The sequence below is a fragment of the Anolis sagrei genome, chromosome 3, assembly GCF_037176765.1.
Source record: "Anolis sagrei isolate rAnoSag1 chromosome 3, rAnoSag1.mat, whole genome shotgun sequence".
Classification (NCBI taxonomy): domain Eukaryota; kingdom Metazoa; phylum Chordata; class Lepidosauria; order Squamata; family Dactyloidae; genus Anolis; species Anolis sagrei.
Genome location: NC_090023.1, coordinates 93,387,506 through 93,409,390, shown reverse-complemented (window position 1 = coordinate 93,409,390; position 21,885 = coordinate 93,387,506). Strand labels below are relative to the sequence as shown.

General features: G+C 38.4%; 1 protein-coding gene across 1 annotated transcript in view; it reads left to right on the top strand.

The window, feature by feature from the left end:
• CLCN4 (chloride voltage-gated channel 4) overlaps positions 1-21,885 on the top strand; it is a 49,259-nt gene that overhangs the window by 9,072 nt on the left and 18,302 nt on the right. The window contains exons 2-9 of the mRNA XM_060769938.2: positions 210-361; positions 1,523-1,622; positions 4,217-4,404; positions 7,685-7,807; positions 8,138-8,344; positions 8,440-8,520; positions 10,250-10,795; positions 19,440-19,626. Coding sequence (XP_060625921.1) covers positions 218-361; positions 1,523-1,622; positions 4,217-4,404; positions 7,685-7,807; positions 8,138-8,344; positions 8,440-8,520; positions 10,250-10,795; positions 19,440-19,626 — 1,576 coding nt within the window. The 5' untranslated portion in view covers positions 210-217. The remainder of the gene's footprint in view (positions 1-209; positions 362-1,522; positions 1,623-4,216; positions 4,405-7,684; positions 7,808-8,137; positions 8,345-8,439; positions 8,521-10,249; positions 10,796-19,439; positions 19,627-21,885) is intronic.

Genomic DNA, 21,885 nt, shown 5'->3' with positions numbered 1-21,885 from the left:
GATGACATAGTGCCTCATAAGATGTGCATTTTTTCATTTTTAACCCTGTACTTTGTCTTGTTGTTGTTGTTGTTGTTCTTCTTCTTCTTCTTCTTCTTCTTCTTCTAATTCTAATTCTAATTCTAATTCTAATTCTTCTTCTTCCTTAGAGAAAACCTGTTTTCATTTAAAATAACATTGTGTATCATATTTGATTTTCTTCTGTGTAGATACTAATATGGTTAATGCAGGAAACATGAATGGCTCTGGGAATCTGATGGATTTTCTGGACGAACCTTTCCCTGATGTTGGAACCTATGAAGACTTTCATACCATTGATTGGTTAAGGGAAAAATCACGTGACACAGATAGACATAGAAAGGTAAGTGAAAAGGCAGAACGCTATTTTACAAAACCGGTTAAATTAATAGATTACCTCTTTTCTCCCAATAATGGTTATGATTTTTTGATAGTTTCAACAACATAAAGAAGATGTGTGAATAACTACCGTCTGATTTCAGACATAGCTCAAAATTCATTTCTGGCTATGTATAAATCCTTCAACTCGCTATTCTCAATTTTAGTAGATATTTCAGATCATACTGTATATTGTATTTATTTGTCTAAAATTAGTTTTAGAAGGAAATTAGTATTCTGTTATAAAAAATCAAGATAACACTGTGGTCATCTCATGTCAGTCTCCAGTCAGCCTATTTTTCAGGTCCAAAACCAGAATGTAATGACTCCCAAGTAACTTGAATTTTGGCCCAAACTTCTCTTCTGTTTGGATATACACTATGCATTCCAGGACTTCTTTAGGATATGTGAAACCACAGGTAATAGAGATCCCTAATGAATGAAGTACTTCCATCAAAATCATATTGTAGAGTGACACTGGAGGGCCCAGGAAATGTTTAGAGAGGACACGTCTCTCGACACCACTACATTCTCCATCATGACTCTGTGGCCAACCTATGGCAGAAGACAAGTGATACCTTGACTTAAGAGTTTAATTTGTTTTGTGACCAAGCTCTTAGTTCAGTTGAGATGCATTGAAATGCTATTAATCCATTCTGGGGGCCCGAGCCCCACCCCCATTTTTGTTATGTGTTTTAAAATAAGAAAATGTACTTTATAAATAGCAAATAATGTGTAAATCGTGCTAGCTCTTAACTCAAAATGCTGCTCTTATGTCAAAGCAAAGCAGGTCCGAGCAATTGGTCTTAATTCAAACACTCTTAATTGGGATACCCTTAAGTAGAGGTTCCACTGTATAGCATACAATCATCTGAAGAAGTTAAAAACATCTAGAGAGGGCATGTTTTGTCAGACACAGGTAAATGAAACTGCAGGTACTGTTCCTGCATACACATGCCTTGCTGCATGTTTTGTGTTTACATAAATGTCATTGTAAGAAAATGTAACTCATAGTTTTTCCCCACTGGAAAAGTGGCTAATAAATGTGTTGTTGTTATGTATACAAATGTTCCAAGCTATCCATTTATATAGAACAATTACAAATTGTATATATTTTTCCTTCTAGATTACAAACAAAAGCAAGGAGTCAATATGGGAGTTCATCAAAAGTTTACTGGATGCCTGGTCAGGATGGGTCGTGATGCTTCTGATAGGACTGCTAGCAGGTATTCTCAAGAAATTGTTAAATCATTTCAACCACCATAAATACTCAAAGCTTCATTCTGGGAGCATCTGCTCATGCAGTATTTAGCAGTTTGATTCTTGACCTTTCAATATGGCTAAGAAGAGACACAGCTATGGTTTCTGCTCTCAGATACATTTGTAAAACATTCTGAGCATTGACCTAAAAAGTTGTTATTAACAAGAAAAGCACTATCACATATATTATTAAAGAATAAAAGCACTGGATTATACTGTTGCTACTGAAATGGTTGTTAATAAGAGAAATAATATGAATGACCAAATAGAATTAATGCCTTTATTCCTTACCCCACCAGTCACTCTCAGCTATATTTGTATCCCCATTTTTATGAAATAGGCACACTTCTATTTCATCATACTTGATTGTAAAGTTTAGCAAGTGGATATTGATCCTAGCATAGGAAAAAAACGGGAATCTAAGAATGACCAACATATGCACAAAAGGATAAAGATAATTATTCACGGTTCTATATTTAATGTAGGTTGAGTCAGGAGTTTTAGATGATGATGATGTTACTTCATTTATATTCCACTATTCTCCCCAAGGGGGCTCAGAGTGGATTACAGTATATAAGCAGACACAGGCAAACATTCAGTGCCTTATTACAATGACATACAATGAGACACAAATACACAGACAAATGCAATGTCTTCTCCTTTCATTTCCGGCTCTGGAGGCAGTGCACATCTTTGCTCTTTCTCGATTTCCAAGCCGAGGAACCTGCTTCTGTAGACACCGCCTAGTTGTGTGGCTGATATGACTGCTTGGAGCATCTTCTTGCCTTTTCCCGCTGAACATATTGATCTACTCACATCTGCATGTTTTCAAACTGCTAGGTTGGCAGGAGCTAGGGCTAACAGTTTAGTTTAGCAGTTCAGCAGCACAAGGATTTAACCCTTTGCGCCACTGCAGTTCCTGTTAGTGATCAGAACATCTTAGATAAAGCCATGAAAACAGAAAAAGGCAACTGTATATTTTTAAATAGATTGAAGTCCACAAATATACTAGCAGCCCTTTTAATACCTTCTGGAAAATGACTCATATAAGTGTAAGGACAATTGCATAATGAAGTAGCTATCATTGTAATTCTGTATGAAAATAAAGCTTACCATCAATAAAATCAGATCAATGATGTTATTAAAGTATTTATATATTAAAGTATTTATTTATTTTATTATAGTATTTATTTTTGTCTTGCTACGAAACCTAGAGGGGCATATTGATCATGGTGATGTTTTTGACTTGCTTTCTCAGATGGCAATAAATATTTTACTAATATACTAATTATTTATTTATTTTAAAAAGGAAACATACTCAAATTTTTCCCAAATTAAAGTAATTTTCTCTGATCGAGGAATGGTTTTTATACACAACTACAGCTTTGGTGCGCAAAGCACATCTCTATTTGATCATTATGTGAATGGAAAGCCCTGTACTTGCAATGGTCTCATAGGTGAGTTGAACTCACAGGTTAAAGAATGTGTTGCAAAGTATTAAACCAACCATTCATGTCTTTCCCACTCTTGACTGGCAAAGATTTTATTTCATTATTTCAGCATATCATATGCCTTCTTATCGGTGACCACTTGGTGTCACTCTGATGCTGTGCTGTTTGGAAAAGCTACCAGATAAGTCGCATAAAAATAGATGAGAGAATTTTGTGAGGATTGAATAAAAATTTAGGCAAGAATATTCAAGAGCCACATGCAACCTTAATAAATCCATTATGGACTCATTCTTAATTTTGAAACGAGCATATTGAAACAGTATAATATGGATGGCACTGGTTTATTCATCTGGAGATGATGATGATGATGAAAATAATCATCATCATCTTTATTTATACCCCGCCACCATCTCCTCAATAGGGACTCAGGGCGGCTTACATGAGGCCAAGCCCAGACAACGTATTACAGCAAAATAAAACCAAAACATAAGCAACAAGCAACAACATCATAAGTACATAAAAACATATGAATACATTAAGAATATAACATTACAATAAACTCAATCATGAAATAAAATGTCCAGGTTTAGCACTATATCCAGTGTTGACTTCATTGATTTTATCGGCTGAGAGAGCAGTCTATTCGAGACGATGTTTGCTTTTGACACAAACATATTGTCTAAATGACTAAGTTTGCTTATTTGTATTTTGCTTAAAAACTCTCAGTGGTGAGCCAAGCAGAGCAGATGGCGTTGAAGAAGAAACACTGAATTGCACACTAAATCATATGGAAACGAAAAAAGGGGGGATGCTTCCTATCTGTGTCAACCTACCAACATCTGTTTGAAAGATACATGCTTCTGAAACTGTCCTGTGGCTATGAGGCAGTTTTGTAGATATTCAGTTGTAAATTGCAGATGCTTTACCGGAATGGGCTGTTGTAAGCCCTTATTTCGATCACCGCAGGGTGATTCAAAGAGTGTGGATGGCACTTGTTCATGGATTGACTCAAATTTATGGGACACCTCTGTGACATTGAATATTGAACACTTATTTCTTAAGCTGTATATTTTGCACCCTTCTGTGAATCTGTTTTATTTCCCTGCCAGGCACATTAGCTGGAGTTATAGATCTAGCCGTGGACTGGATGACAGATTTGAAAGAAGGTGTCTGTTTATCAGCGTTTTGGTATAGCCACGAGCAGTGTTGCTGGACGTCTAATGAGACTACTTTTGAAGACAGGGATAAATGCCCTCAGTGGCAAAAATGGTCTGAACTTCTCGTTAACAAATCCGAGGTAGGATTGCATTTTTACTGCAATTTTCATACTGTTCTTTCCTGGCAGCTCTCATTTAAATGTTTCTCTTAAGTTCACAATTTACTCTGTGTACATGGACTGCTGAAATGTGCTTGCTTTCTCATTAAGAATCTCTTTCCCCCAACACAAGCGTGGCACTTTCGTGCTGCTTTAATTGCCATAGTTACATCCCATCGAATCCTGGCATTCTTTGAAAATTGATAAAGCAGTGCAGCTTTCTGGCAAAGTATTCTAAATATGTCATAAAACTGCAAATCCCAGATTTCTATAAAATAGATTCATGCCAACAAAAGTGGAATAAAAAGTCATTTTGGAAATATCATTCCTCAGCTATATAATTATGTAGATGTCTCATGCTTGTCACAGCTTCCAGCTTCCATGTTAGAAACTCTGCCTTTTTCCATGGGTCTTGTGAAAGATTTTTTTGCACTAAGAATAATTCTTAGACTATTTTATGTAGATAATTCTTGGACGACTGTATCTCAGATGTGATCTTTTTGCAGCTGATAAATTCTGCTTGTCATAGCTGATGGAATTTGACAATTTGAAGAATCTATATAGTTGGGTATTTTTGCAGCACCATTTTTCCCTGAGGTTTTGTGCCTTTTTGTAGCTTCAGAGCTTCTTATCACACTGCAGTTATGAATTCTGACACATGTCAGAATTGTTTTAATTATCTTGTTTTTGCCCCAAAGAGGTGCTAAAGCAGATGCTTGATATGAACAGTTTTGAAGCCCGTCAGACATTCACCATACCATACTTTCATTTTGTTTTTTTCATTCTTCCCAGGAATTGGTATTGTCTGCAGTACTGCTTATTCCAACGAAAGGACACTTTAAGGCAGAGATGGCCAACAGATGCTCTGGCCACCCGAATGTCCTGTACTAAAGAACCATAGGAGTTGTAGCCCTAACAACTGAAGGGCCGCCAGTTGCCCTACTTGAAAGAGGATCTTTACACTGTTATGTCAGTTTCAGCCTATTGCCTTGAGCTTCCAAAACTATCTTTGCTCTAGATCATATATCAAAATCAAGGTAGTGGCTATTTCACCCACACTAGGCACAAGTTTATTCTATAGTTGGGAAATACACAGTCAAACCCAAACCATCATTAGGTGGCCTGGTTGGCTGTTTGTGAATGTAATGCTGTGTTAGAATGTAATGTGGTTTGGGATTATCTGGACACACTTCGGAGTTGACTGTTCTTGCATTCTCATGCAGCATTGCCAAAGATATTACAAGTTATCATCATCATTACTGCCACCCCCATTATCATCATCTGCAATTTGTTGTTAGTGCTGAACTTGGCCAAACTGGTTATTCTTCACAATAATTTACTGAAACATGTTAAGTCCAAACCACAGTTTATAAACCTTTCTGGTGTCAACAAACTGTTTTAGTCAATTGTGAAAAAAAGGGGAAACTTCAGACCTGTGGCCTCAGAAGCATGAGGCTTATGTACATAACAATACACCCTGGTGGCGCTGTGAGTGCCGGCAGGACTGCTGACTGATAGGTTGGCGGTTCGAATCTGGGGAGCGGGATGAGCTCGTGTCTCTGCTCTAGCTTCCCATGCGGGAACATAAGAGAAGCCTTCCACAAGATGGTAAAACATCAAACATCTGGGCATCCCCTAGGCAACATCCTTGCAGACGGCCAATTCTCTCACACCAGTAGTGACTTGTAGTTTTTCAAGTCACTCCTGACATGAAAAAAAAAAATCTTCTTTGCAGGTAATATGAGATGTGTGTGATTTAGACTAATAAAGAGTAAAAATGTCCTACATGAAAGCCATTTAAAAATTTGAAGGAGAGCATTAAAATAATTTTTGGGATTTTTTTTAACTTGGAAGCAAATACAGTTATTGTTCACTCTCAGGACTGAGTCTAAGGACACTTTTAATGTCTTTAGTGACTACATAGCTGCTTCACCCTGACACATTTTTCCCAGAGAAGAGAGAAAGAATGAGCTGACTAATACCCATGGATACATTTATCCATTTAATGGAGAAACTGGAACCAAGCAGCTTGTGTCCAGTTCAGTGACAAAGTTCAAAAATTCTCCAAGGGTATTCCCAATTCACACTGGTGGAGACCTCGACTTGCAAACAAAGCCTATCTGTAACGAAATAACTGATATTTCCATAGCTGTCTCTTATTTAGAGTGCTACACGAAAACTTTCATTGGATACTTAAACAAATGCTCTTCAGCTGTAGCAATAAGAACTGCTCACTGAATCAATAAGTGTCAAAGCAGAGATGCCATAAATCTTTGTTTTTGCTGGGATAAGCAAATCCAGCTGTCAAAATTAATAAGTAGGAAAGTCACCCAATCAATAATCATTTTGTGCAAATTGGCAAGAAAGGGAGTGAAACAAAAAAAATCATGCCTGCAACAGTGAACCCAGTTTAATATTTGGTTTAAACCTTCCAGAAGATTGAAGTTGCTGATTGATGTACCCAAAGAACAATGCATGCTGACATAGAAGGAGCATCGTTTTGGTGGCTTCATTTAGATTTAGAAAGGGATTGATGCCAATTTGAGCAAAGGTTGGTTGACAGGAACTGCATTTTCCCAGAGTTTAAAATAGTTACTTTTTTGCATTGTTATTTGCACAATAGTTCTGTTGAATAAACATCTTTTGCAGCTAGATGAGTTTAAAAAAGAACACTTCAGTGCCTTTTCTACCTGTACCTGCTTTAAATTGTACTTCATTGTTTTGTAAGGGTTTGAGGTAGGGGCCATATGTTATATAAATACATACGTGTGTGTTTGGGCTTATATATAGGAAGGTGGGAAAGAGCAGAGCAGTAAACATATATTTTTTTTCAACATCATTCCAATTCTTGCAGTGCTCTAGTATCTGTTTAATATTATTTGCCATATTTTTATATAGTTGTGAGAGTGCCATGGTTTTTATTTACAATTTTAAAAAATATTTTCCTACTGGATTTTTTATATGAAATGCCCCATTTTGGATGCCAAATTGATTAACAACAGAGCAGTTCTATGATGGCTTTTTGACAAATTTGGTGGAGTGAAATAGGTGAACACAGGAACACAGTATCCACAAAGTGTAATATTTGTAATACCGAATAAACATACAATGAAATATATACTGTATGACCTGTTGTTAGGCTCCATGAAGAGACCTTTCCTTGCACCATCTTTTATTTATATAGTAACTAGCAGAAACACACCACTTGCTGGATTGGTTTAATGGTTGTTTGTTCTTGGTTTTCTTTCCCTCTCTTCCCTAGGGTGCAAGTGCTTACATTCTGAATTATTTTCTTTACATTTTGTGGGCATTACTGTTTGCTTTCCTGGCTGTCTCCCTTGTCAGAGTATTTGCTCCCTATGCCTGTGGCTCTGGAATTCCAGAGGTAAGTTTTTCCTTCTTCTGTATGGATTGACATGTATTTTGAAACTGGGGTGTATGGAATTAATTTTCTATCTTGCAATGTTCAGTATATATTCACTCTCAAGGCTGAAACTGAGTACAGAAATGTAATATTTTGCCCATGCCTTTTTTTTTTTAAAAAAAAAGGGTGGTGGGGTATCTGTTAAAGGAGGTATAATTGAATTAAAAATGGAGAACCCTTTCTCATTAAAAGTGCATGAACTTTCAGAAACTCTGACCTCTTCAAAATTTCTGAGTTCTAAAAACCAGAGCTGTCAAGTTGTCAACCCCTGTTGTTCTTCCTGCCTTCCAGATAAAGACCATCCTGAGTGGCTTCATTATTAGGGGTTACCTGGGCAAGTGGACCCTCCTAATCAAGACAGTCACGTTGGTTCTGGTGGTCTCTTCGGGACTCAGCCTTGGCAAAGAAGGGCCTCTGGTCCATGTGGCTTGTTGCTGCGGTAACTTCTTCAGCAGCCTCTTCTCAAAGTACAGCAAGAATGAGGGGAAGAGACGAGAGGTACTGTTTATTTCTCAGTTCCCATACCTCATAAAGTCCTGTGTATGTTTTCTACAGACTTTTTAGACTATTGTGTCTCAATGTTTCCATACTAGGTGCTTTCAGCTGCTGCCGCTGCGGGTGTTTCTGTTGCTTTTGGAGCACCAATTGGTGGTGTCCTTTTCAGTCTCGAAGAGGTAAGTTAGGAGCAGCTTCACTTAAGTTGCATGTTTACTTTAGATCTTTGTATGACCCACTTGTTGGATAAAGGAATGAGCAATGCCAAGTCTGTGGACCCAAAAGGGTTGCTGATACAGCACAGCTGGACATGTCTGTTGGTTGCTCGTTTCAGTTCAGACTGTAGGTGGCAGTCATGGTTTGCATGAATGGGTGAGGAAAGGTCATGGAACTCAGTAAACCAGGTCACTAGGAATAAAGGTATTTCATTCAAAATTCAAAATAATTTTGTTCCATCTTTATGTGTTTGGGACACCTTAACAACATTGTAAATATTCCTAAAATGTAAGTTATGGTTCTATTCTTCAACAGCTTTTCTTTGAACAGGTAGCTTCTTGTAAGAAAGAACTACTGTACTAGCCACTAAAAGAAGTTCGAAGCAGTGCAGTCTGTAAATGGTTTTGTTGTTTTATTTTCAGTTTGTATATCTAGTAGTTTGTAGTTGGAAGTTTTTGCAAACTCAGAAGTAAAGTCCTCAAAAAGTGATATGTAATGAAGTAGTTTTGTCTTAGGGAAGGAACACACAGAGGTGGTTTTGCCAGCTCTTTCCTTTAACTACTAGTGCAGGGGTCCTCAAACTTTTTAAGCCGAGGGCCAGGTCACAGTCCCTCAAACTGTTGGAGGGCCGGATTATAATTTGCAAAAAAGCATGAATGAATTCCTATACACACTGCACATATCTTCTTTTAGTGCAAAAAAACCCCACTTTAAAACAATACAACAATTAAGATGAGGAACAATTTTAAAAAATATAAACTTATTAGTATTTCAATGGGAAGTGTGGGCCTGCTTTTGGCTGATAAGATAGGATTGTTGTTGTTGTTGTTGTGTGCTTTCAAGTCATTTCAGACTTAGGTTGATCCTGAGTGAGGGCTGGGTAAATGACCTTGGAGGGCCGTATCTGGCCCCCGGGCCTTAGTTTGAAGACCCCTGTACTAGTGTATAAAACAGAGAGCAGGGATGGTTACAAAATGGTGACTCAGGAAACAGAACCAATAGTGTCATGGCTGTATATTTCTAGCTCCTTTCCTGTGCAGCAGGGCCCATGACAGAACACAGAGTAGCATCAGCAATACAGAACACAGAGGCCAACATTAGAGAGTCATACTTTGGTGCCATTGTCATATAAAAAGTATGAACAAATACCTGAATTACCAACCTCTAAGATTCTAAGATTCTTCAGGGAAGGACAGTCTTTTTGACAGTGCTTGTCGGTACTCTGGTTACATCCAATGTTTTATTTATAGATCTAAACCAAAGCCTTGCATTGTCCAACTCTAATCATACACATGCAAAGTATATATGCCACAACGGAGTAATTAATGTACAATTGTGTGCCTCCTATATTAGTGATGGAAGGCAGCATATTTCTAACATATATGAACCAGCTCTGTCACTTTCTCTATTTATGTTGGAGCTTTTTCCTCACTCTTCTTACTATTTCAACATTTGGAGTGTTAGTTTCTCTTTTTCTTTGACAACATAAATATATTGTACTTTTTGTCCACCGACACTCCAACAGAATGTGAAAATGTGTTTAGATTTGTGACAGTCCACTTTTCCTACATACATCTCAAGTGATTATTTTTGTGAATAATGGAGATAGATGTGTTCTACAAGCTACTGTATTTTATGCTGCATGGTATAGTCCATGGAAATGGTTCAGTTGTTATTTATTGTTTTTCTCAGGTCAGCTATTATTTTCCCCTGAAAACTCTCTGGAGATCCTTTTTTGCAGCTCTTGTTGCAGCCTTTACTCTGAGATCCATCAATCCATTTGGAAACAGCCGCCTGGTCCTTTTCTATGTGGAGTATCATACACCTTGGTACATGGCTGAACTTTTCCCTTTCATTCTGCTTGGAGTTTTTGGAGGGTTGTGGGGGACTCTTTTTATCCGATGCAATATTGCATGGTGCAGGAGACGTAAAACCACTAGGCTTGGGAAGTATCCAGTCTTGGAAGTCATTGCGGTGACAGCTATCACTGCTATTATTGCCTATCCGAATCCATACACTCGGAGGAGCACCAGTGAGCTCATCTCAGAACTGTTCAATGATTGTGGAGCTCTGGAGTCCTCCCAGCTCTGTGACTACATCAATGACCCCAATATGACCAGACCTGTGGATGATATTCCTGACAGACCAGCTGGTATAGGGGTGTACATGGCAATGTGGCAGTTAGCCCTGGCTCTGGTTTTCAAAATCATCATCACGATATTTACCTTTGGCATGAAGGTAAGTTAGAGAATGGAGTGGCAAAGCATTTTGAGTTTTTTTGCAATTTTGGTTTTATGTGTTGTTGAAGGCTTTAATGGCCGGAATCACTGGGTTACTTTGAGTTTTTGGAGTGTATGGCTATTTTCCAGAAGCATTCTTTCCTGACATTTCACCCACATCTATAGCAGGCAGACTCAAAGGTTGAGAGGTCAATTTTGGTTTTAATTTAAAAGCATGTATAACACATGCACACACACACACACATTCTCCATACTCAAAAAGCTAGTTATATCTGAAAGAGTATTGAATTGATATTCTGTGATAGACTACAGACTTTCATCCAAAACTGATTTAAAGCCCTGCGTAGCTACTGAAATCAGTGTAGACCAACTATATTGGGGATATTTAGCCCCTTAGACATTCTGAACCACAACTCCAAAAATCACTACTAGCCTTACTCAATAGGGCTTTGGAAACCTGAGATGCATTTTTTCAGGGATTCCAATTAACTAATATTTCACAGCTACTGAAATTGGATATCTTTCAGGTGTCCTTTTGGAGCAACCTTGAAAGGAGATTTGATTCTAATCTCCTTGAAGTAACTACATTCACACATTCAGCAATCTCTTTCCAGTCATTGTTTCTGTTGAATGGTAGATTAAAGGATTTTTAAATTGAATCCTTTTTTTTGACAAAGAGGTGCTCTTGAATGTATGGAGAATAAAAAAAATGGATGCTGACATTCCATTGCGGCATTACACCAGGAATTTCACATTTTCTAGGTTGCACAGTAGGCATGAAGGAAGGAAAACAAATTTCTCCAGCTCTCAGTAGGCTATTTCCCTCACTTTCTCCATGGCCACTGAATCCATATCCTTTGTCTTCCTGTGAGAACGATCTATGATGGCATATTTCTACTGGTGTAATACACTAACAGGGCCCCCTGGTGGTGCAGTGGGTAAAAACCACTGAGCTGCTGAACTTGCTGACCGAAAGGTGAACTCCCCCTGTTTGCCCCGGTTTCTGTCGACCTAGCAGTTAGAAAGCATACAAATGCGTGCAGCTCAATAGGTACTGCTTCTGCGGGATGGTAACGGTGCTCCATGCAGTCATGCTGGGCACATGACCTAGGAGGTGTCTAAGGATAACGCCGGCTCTTCAGCTTAGAAATGGAGGTGAGCACCACTCCCCAGATTCCGGCACGACTAGATTTAATATCAAGGGAAATCTTTACTTTTTACCAGTACACCAACACAATTCTGGCCTTGCTCTCAAGTATATAGAATCATCAGTAATGTCAATACTGGCATTAGTGTCTTTCAATATGTCTACACTATGCAACAATAACAACTTGATCCCATTTTAACTGTCATGACTCGATCCTATAAAATTCTGGGATTTAGAATTCTCTGTTAAAGCACTGTAGTTGAGACCCCAAACCCTAGGATTCTGTGAGGGTGCACCTATGGCAAACAACATGGTATCAAACTGCTATGGCTCTCTCTCTCTGTCGTGTCAGGAGCGACTTGAGAAACTGCAAGTCGCTTTTGGTGTGAGAGAATTGGCTGTCTGAAAGGACGTTGCCCAGTGGACGCCCGGATGAATTGATGTTTTTATCATCCTTGTGGGAGGCTTCTCTCATGTCCCCGCATGAGGAGCTGGAGCTAATAGAGGGAGCTCATCCGCCTCTCCCCGGATTCAAACCTGCAACCTGTTGGTCTTCAGTCCTGCCGGCACAGTGGTTTAACTCACTGCCCCACTACCGCTACTGCTATGGCTATATAGTACAAATATATTCTGTCAGTCTTACTGTTTGCAGTTGCATGACACATTCCAGTACAAGGTATTGAGTGTTACATTATGTGCAGCCAAATCAACTCCCATCATCATCATCTCACAGCCACCTTCATCATTATCCATGTATATAGTGCAATCAATGTAGACGACACTTTGCAAGTAAATAGCCAAAACCAGAGGATCCTGCTAAGGCATTCAACCTAGGTTTTTTTTTATATACACACAGAGAGGGAAGGAATAATAAAAACACAAACCAATACAAGTCATCCAGATGCAATGCAAAAATACATTTCTAGAATGTAAGGTATGCAGCCATATGGGAACTTCTCTTAAACCCAACCAGACCATAAATCTTTTTGGCCAAGTACTGTTGAAAGGGACAGGCAGCAGCTTTCCAGGTTTCATGCTTGATTCTTTTCTTGCTATAACAATAGTGACCTTCTGCATCCAAAGTGGATCCTTTAGTCATGGCCATTCTTTGTGGGAGTATTAATGCAATTGTAAGCTTTCCCCTTTTCTTTGTACCCATTGACCAAGGTGCAGAGTTAGAGTTGAGGCAAAAGAGCACTGCTCTCAAAAAATGTAATATGAACAGTCCAGGACCTCCTCATTAATCATAATGAGATGGCAGGATTTTGGCGAGGCTCAGTGACGCCCTTTTATAGGCGCTTCTACTAGCTGCTTAAATTTTGCTAAATTCCTGGATTGAAAAGAAAATGTATGAGCTGCTGACAAGAAGTGGAGTTGTTGCATTTACTGACCAATGGCAACCTAATCAGTTTGTCATGCCATTGGCAAAACTACACTGGAAGTATTTTAATTTTGTTTTGGGTGGTGTCCAGAGGCTGGAAAGTTGGACACAGCTGCTCTAAATGTTTGACAGAACACGAAGTCTCATATATTATGACAATTTTTTATTATTATACAGAATCATGGCCCTTTCCTTACTGCCCTTTTGGAATGGTTTCTTTTTTGTCTCAAAGCTGTGTCCCCATCAATTTGAAAAAGTTTGAAATGGTTTTATGAATTTTGCTGTTATATTTGCTGTTATATTTTATTTTAACTATGTGGAATCTTGGGCTTCTCCCCCTGTAAGCTGTCCAGAGTCCCTGCAGAGAGATGGAGGCAGGGTACAAAAATAAAGTTATTATTATGATTATGATTATTATTATAAAAAGTGTGTAGTCAAGTATTCCTCATAGTAATGCACTGAACAATAGGAATAATGGCATCTGGCTCTGATCATTCAGTGTGGAGGTTCATTCACTATTGCTGCCTTTATTGTTTTGTTTACTAGTCCTAAACCCAGATAAAAATTATGATTAACTCTCACCCAGACCAGTTTTTGTGGTATCTTTTTCAAAAACAATACACATCAGATCAGCACTTCAGTTAACTGTGAGCATTTCACAAGTTAAGACAAAACAAGGAAAGAAGAAGTCAAAGTAAAAGTAAATTCTGTTTGTTTTGGGAATAATTAGTAATAATATAATAATACGTACAGTAGAGTCTCGCTTATTGTACAGGCCGGCAGAATGTTGGATAAGCAAACATGTTGGATAATAAGGAGAGATTAAGTGAAAGGCTATTAAACATCAAATTACATTATGATTTTACAAATTAAGCACCAAAACATCATGTTTTACAACAAATCGACAGAAAAAGCAGTTCAATACATGGTAAAGTTATGTAGTAATTCCTATATTTACTAATTTAGCACCAAACCAACACAATGTATTGAAATAGCTGTGGATCTGGGTGGGAGGCAGACTGCATTGGATAATACAGAATGTTGGATAAGCGATGATTGGATAAGCAAGACTCTACTGTACTTTATTTCAAGACCACCCTCTTTGTTATTGATGTGTCATTTTGTATATTATGCTGTTAATAGTTTTTAAATTTTGTATGCTGTTGAATTGACTTTTGCTCTTGTTGTAAACCACGTTGAGTCGCCTACAAAGCTGAGAAATTGCGGTATACAAGCAAAGTAAATAAAATGAATAAATAAATATCCCCCAAAGGCGACTCAGGGCAGTTTGCGTACATATAAAAAGGCAAACATTCAATGCCACGATTTAAAATCGCACCACAGCAGAAATGCAAAATGGACAGTAATAAACTAATTACCAGAAAAGAATTAAGGTTAATTGCTACATTTACTAATTTAGCACCAAACCAACACAATGTATTGAAGTAATACGAAATACAGCTTCTTAAATAAAACATAATTCCACTAATAAAACATAATTGCACAAAGAGCAAATATCCTAAACAATTAGACAATTAAAATGTAAACAGTGCCTGCCCGTTGTGAATTAAAATAGAATGCCACAGAATTAGTTCTTATATATTTTAGGCATCTGGGCCATGCTGAATCGAGTTGTTAAAAGGTATTCTTACACAAAAGATACGCAAGTACATTACATTTTGCTGGAAATGTGAAACAAGAAAGCAGATTTAAATTTCAGTTCTCTTCCATTGTCCTCACAACACAGAGATGAGTTCCTATCAGCTAGTAGCATTATGAGACCTTTGTGTGCTGTTGAGTGATGAGAGACTACACAAGTGTCCAGATCTAGATGGAGACAAATGTTTCTACAAGATGCCTATGTTCCACATATGCCTTCCAGTCCCAGAGTATCATGGTAAAAAGCTATGAGGCAGGCGCATCCAGACAGCGACCCATTAGTGATAATCTCCTTTGCTAATTTTGGATCCATGCCACTTTTGCATGTTGTAACTTCCCTCCTATTTCTACCTCAGTTTGCAAATCTTAAAGAAATGAACGTAAATATATTTATTTTTCAACTAAATTTGAATTTTCTTCCTGTTAAAATATATGTTTCCCATGAAAACTGAGGCTATACGCAATTCTCCTATAGCTTTAGTGAGTGGTGGTTTGATTGCACGTCAGGCGAGGAAGGCAGTAATTCATGAAGCTCTTGACAAGCTTCAATGCCAGAATGAACCGCCTGATTTCACCTGTGAAAACTCAGCCTCCTTGTTAACATTTTTATACTGTGTTTGACATGTAATTCAAATCCAATCTAAATTATAGAGAAACGGGTGGTAATAGAGTTGTAAAGTGTGCCAATGACAGGGGCTCATTTTTAGATGTTTTAAGATGATGATATATTCTTCTTACCCATAATACATAAATCATGAGCAGATTCCACCAACGAGCAAAGAAAAATGCATGCATATTTGGAGTCTTATAAAAAGAATGTGAAAATATGCTCTAGATAAGTATAGAGGAATAAATTTGGTGGCAATTTACAAATGAGATTAGATAAAGCTAAATATTTTCATGGAAATCTTAATTGCAAATATGTAGGGGAACATTATTTAAAAACCAAGGAAATACCAAAGACTGAAAGCACTAGGGAATTGTATAGGGATGCTGGGAAATGTCATTTTATGGGATGACCTACTTTTAAATGAATGTAGTAGCAAATTGGTAAATTTGAGTGCATCTCTTACTTTTTTTCCTTTGCATTTCATGGCTTTTAAATAACCACTGGAATAAAACACAGCTATCTTTGAGATGGTACACTTCTCTACATTTTGCAATGCAGTTCTTGTTTCCCACATATGCATACTATAAGAAGTACATATTTTAGGAGGAATCCATAAAAAATATGTCTGGGTTGCTGTGGGTTTTCTGGGCTGTTCTAGAAGCATTCTCTCCTGACGTTTCACCCACATCTATGGCAGGCATCCTCAGAGGTTGTGAGGTCTGGTGGAAACTGGGCAACGGAGATTTATATATCTACAAAGTCCAGGGTGGGAGAAAGAACTATTGTCTGTTTGAGGCAATTGTGAATGTTGCCATTGGCCATCTTGATTAGCATTGAATGGCCTTGTAGCTTCAAAGCATGGCTGCCTCCAGCCTGGGGGAAATTTCCAGGCAGGAAACAATCTGGGCCAGCTAACACATCCCAACAAAGGATTCCCCAAGGCAGGAAGCAGCCAGGTTTTGAAGCTGCAAGGCCATTCAATGCTAATCAAGGTGTCCAATTGCAACATTCACACTTTCCTTGAACAGACAAGAGTTATTTCTCCTACCCTGGACATTCTGCAAACATATAAACCTCACTTGCCTGGTTTCCAACAGACTTCACAACCTCTGAGGATGCCTGCCATAGATGTGGGTGAAATGTCAGGAGAGAATGCTTCTGAAACATGGCCATACAGCCCAGAAAACTCATAGCAACCCAGTGATTCAAGCCATGAAAGCCTTTGGCAACAAAAAAAAAAAGTATTTTAGCAAAAAGGTCATACCACTTTTGTGCCTTTTTAAAAAAAAAACCCAGAAAACAAATTTAATATACTTCTAGTATATATACACCAATTTAATGTGAAAACAGACTAATCCATCAGTTTCTAGAATTGTCAAAGAAAGTCTGAAATGATGTGAGGAAATTTTAGGTTGAATTTATTAACAGAAAAAAGACACTTAAAGTATGTTATTCTGATAATCTTTTTCTTATGAATGTGCCTTATTATGTGGCTGGATTTATTTTTCACCACAATTGATGAAAAAGTTTGTGAATGCTTTTAACACAACATACTGGGCAGTCTTTCTAGTCGAAGGGGATTATTTTGTATTGGTAGGTCAACAAACTATTGCTTTCAAATGTATCACATCAAGAGGAAGATTTTTAATACACACACACACACACACACACACACACGGGGGCAAAGTAACAAGAAATGTTACAGTTACCTAACAGTGTGAAACTATACACTTACCATGTGTTTGATTGTCTGAACAGAACCTCAAGGTGCGAATTTATTGACATTTATAAACATTTATTGCCACATATTAAATTTCTCCTGAGCCTGTTCCATGGGCAAATTTTCTAATATCATAAAAATTCATGTTTTAGGCCTGTTCAGACCATCAGTTGTTGTTAGTTGATCTGCAAAAATCTGTTGGATTTGTGGAGCCATTACACTACATAGATATTAAAATAATTTGTGGAGTTATTAAAATACATAGCTATTGAAATAATTTCATATATGACACTCACATTTTCAGACGTCTCTGAGTAAATACAAAATTGTACTCAGAAAAACATGGAGTAACTATTATGCATCTTTGCTATAGTTACAGGTCTAGAATAGATGAATGGGTAATGGAATATAGTCAGATTGGCAGAATGAAAATTAAGAATATACAAAAGAAAACACATTTGGGATGCACCAGATAGGTAGAAATGATTAGTTCTAACCAGACAGAGATGAGAGGAGATTCAGGAGGCAGACAGATGCATGCATAATTATGACCACAAACTGGAAAAGTTACTTTTTTGGATAAGAATTCCTAGAATCTCCCAGCAGTGTGATTGGTAGAAGATTTTAACAATATCCTATCTGTATAAACCCCCAGTAGCACAATGGGTTAAACTCTTGTGCTGGCAGGATGGAAAACCAACAGGTTGGAGGTTCGAATCCGGGAAGAGCATGGATGAGCTCCCTCTGTCAGCTCCAGCTCCCCATGTGGGGACATGAGAGAAGCCTCCCACAAAGATGGTAAAACATCAAAACATCTGTGCGTCCCCTGGGCAACGGCCTTGCAGTTCTCTCATAACAGAAGCGACTTGCAATTTCTCAAGTTGCTCCTGACACACACATACACACACACACACAATCCTGTTCTGGTATCCCCGAGACACCATGGTGCTTCCTTTAGTATAACACACAGTATTCCTGAACTGCCACATGTGTCTGTATGTCTGTACCTTCAAGTTACTCATCAACATAGGGCAACCCCATTCAATAGGCTTTTCTTAAGCTAGGAATATTCAGGGTTGGTTTTGCTATTTTTCCCTCTGAAATGTATTTATTTATTTATTTATTTATTTAAAACATTTATATTCCATCCTTCTTGACCTCCATGGAGGGACTCAGAACAGCTTCCAAACAGGCAACAATTTGATGCCAAAAACAATATAAAACACATAATAAATACATCCACTAAATTAAATTAATTCTAAATATACATTAAGAACCCGCTCACCAGATTAAAATCACCAGAATTAAAGTCGTCATCCAAAGCAGTCCAAGTCCAGTCCAATAAATCTTGTCTTTCCAAGTAAACAAACTATTCTGTGAATGCCTGATCCCATAACCAGGATTTAAGCTTCTTCCAGAAGGTTAGGAGGGAGGGGGCAGGAGGAAGTTCCACAGTCAAGGGGCCACCATGAGGAAGGCCGTGTCTCTCATCCCCACCAAATGTGACTGTGATGGCAGTGGGACCGAGAGCAGAGCCTCCCTGTATGATCTTAAGGTCCTAGACAGTTCATAGGGAGAGTTATGTTCAGACAGATAAACTGGGCCAGAACCATTTAGGGTTTTATAGGTGAGAACCAGCAGTTTGAATTGAGCCCAGAAGCTAATAGGAAGGCAATGGAGCTGACGTGAAATGTTGCCTATAGCACCTGGTATTTCTTGTCATCCCCCATGCAAGTACTAACATACAAAAACTAAAACTAGATTTTGCATGCTAGGAGCTGGCCAAACTAGTCAGCTTTTTAAAGGAATCCTATAATGAGGGAGCAGCTACTGAAAAACCTCTCTTCAATGTTGTCACTAATTGGACTGTCATGTTGGTAGGACCGAGAGAAAGACTTCCCTTGAGGAACTTCAGATTGTACAGACTCTAGTAAAGTAAAGCTTTTCCTATTTAAAAAGTACCTAACATTTTGTGATCTACATAGCAGTGTGAAATAATTGGTATTGCATAGAAAACCATTAGAAGCAATCTGTAGATTATTGAATTGTATGTTTACAAGAAGATTTGAAATTATCCCCATATGTCTTTTAAGAATCTCACTTTCCCTCTTTTCTTGATATCAAGATCCCTTCAGGTCTCTTTATACCCAGTATGGCAGTAGGAGCTATAGCTGGCAGAATAGTCGGAATAGCAGTGGAGCAGCTGGCCTACCATCACCATGACTGGATCATCTTCAGAAACTGGTGTAGACCAGGAGCCGATTGTGTTACTCCAGGACTTTACGCCATGGTGGGAGCTGCAGCTTGTTTAGGTACAATATGGGATATTTATTATTTTGTGATCTGTGATATTGAAATGCATTGCTCATTTGATATGCTTATTACTTCTTAGGCATCATCTACCCTGACCATTTATTGCAGTTTAAAGCTAGCTTGAAATTGTGATGGCTAGACAGCAAACCCCCACAAAAGTGAATGAAAGAAAGCCCTTAACGTGCATGGGTGTTTTGTGGTTTATGTAACCACCATCTGAGCCTCAAGCTGGTCCAGAAATTCCCTACATAATCATGTTTAACTTCCCTACATAATTATGTTTAACTTGTGGACAACAAGTTAAACATGAGCCAACAATGTGATGTGGCGGCAAAAAAAGCCAATGGGATTTTGGCCTGCATCAATAGGAGCATAGTGTCTAGATCTAGGGAAGTCATGCTACCCCTCTATTCCGCTTTGGTTAGACCACACCTGGAATATTGTGTCCAATTCTGGGCACCACAATTCAAGAGAGATATTGACAAGCTGGAATGTGTCCAGAGGAGGGCAACTAAAATGATCAAGGGTCTGGAGAACAAGCCCTATGAGGAGCAGCTTAAGGAGCTGGGCATGTTTAGCCTGAAGAAGAGAAGGCTGAGAGGAGATACGATAGCCATGTATAAATATGTGAGAGGAAGCCACGGGAAGGAGGGAGCAAGCTTGTTTTCTGCTTCCTTGGAGACTAGGACACGGAACAATGGCTTCAAACTACAAGAGAGGAGATTCCATCTGAACACGAGGAAGAACTTCCTGACTGTGAGAGCCGTTCAGCAGTGGAACTCTCTGCCCCGGAGTGTGGTGGAGGCTCCTTCTTTGGAAGCTTTTGAACAGAGGCTGGATGGCCATCTGTCAGGGGTGATTTGAATGCAACATTCCAGCTTCTTGGCAGGGGGTTGGACTGGATGGCCCATGAGGTCTCTTCCAACTCTTTGATTCTATGATTCTATGATCTGCACAGCAAACTCACTTTCTTCAATACTGGTTTTAAACTGACTTGATTGGTCAGTGTAGAAAGGGATAAGTGCTCCAAGAGGAAAGTGTGTCAAGCAAACCCTTGTTATGACCACTTTCCATCTCAAAATCTATGTCTTCACTGCAAAAGACCATGTGGATCCAGAATAGGTCTCCACAGTCACTTACGGACCCACCGCCAAGATTTTACCCTTGGAAAGACAATCACACTCAGCCACAAGTGATTGCCTGTACAGGCAGTTCCCAAGTTATAAATAAGATAGATTCTGTAGATTTGTTTGTAAGTCAGAATAGATACATTTTAAGTGTGATTTGGGATATATATATAGATAGATAGAGAGAGAGAGAGAGAGAGAGAGAGAGAGAGAGAAGGGTTAATACCCCTGGGGCATTTGTGTTGCTGTCTGTGTCCCAGTTCAGAAGATTTCACTTTCTTTCCCTATGACAATTGGATTTTGAAAAATTTGACTTATTGTGGAAACAAGGATTGGTGATAAAGCTTCAGTTGAGACACCTTTTCCCCATGATAACTCTTTCAGGAGTGAATTTCCCTACCTAGAAATAGATTTCTCTCACTTCCTGTTGTCTCAACCTGGTTTGTATCTATGAGTCACTTGTAAGTTGAATGTCTGTAACTCTGGGACTGCCTGTAGTGCCTTTAGATTACTCCAGATTAATCAATGAAATAGTATTTAATAAGATAAAATTATATATTGCCAAAATAAAACCACTGGATAAGTTACAACTCCTAGACTTCCAGGTTGCTATGCTGGGCAAATGATTCCTAAAACTTTAGTTCACCATATAATGTTTTTCAACTCTCTGATACAATGATTATTCTAGCCTTTCATAGCAGGTGATTATTTTAGCAGTAGAGTAAATAACTTGCAAGCTTCACAGTTTTGACGCAAAGCATAGCAACTAAACTTTTTTAAAAAAATACTAGTCAACTGTGACATACTACCCCATCATGGTTTGCTGTTACATGCCTTGAAATAAACTCTGACATTAAGCAACACTATCACAGGATTTTCTAGATAAGATATATTTCTTACTGATTTCTTTTAATGTCAAGAGACTTGCCCAAGGTCACCCAATGGGTGTCCATGGTTGGTCTCCCAGAGTCCTAGTGAAAGACTCAAGCCACTGCAATATGCTAACTCTCACCCCATCTTGATCGTGAAACAATAACTGTCTCTAATTATCAATATAGCCAACCAGTTTAAGTCAACTGTGAAATTTTGTCAATTGAAGCACTACTTAGTTTGGTGCACATATAACATGCA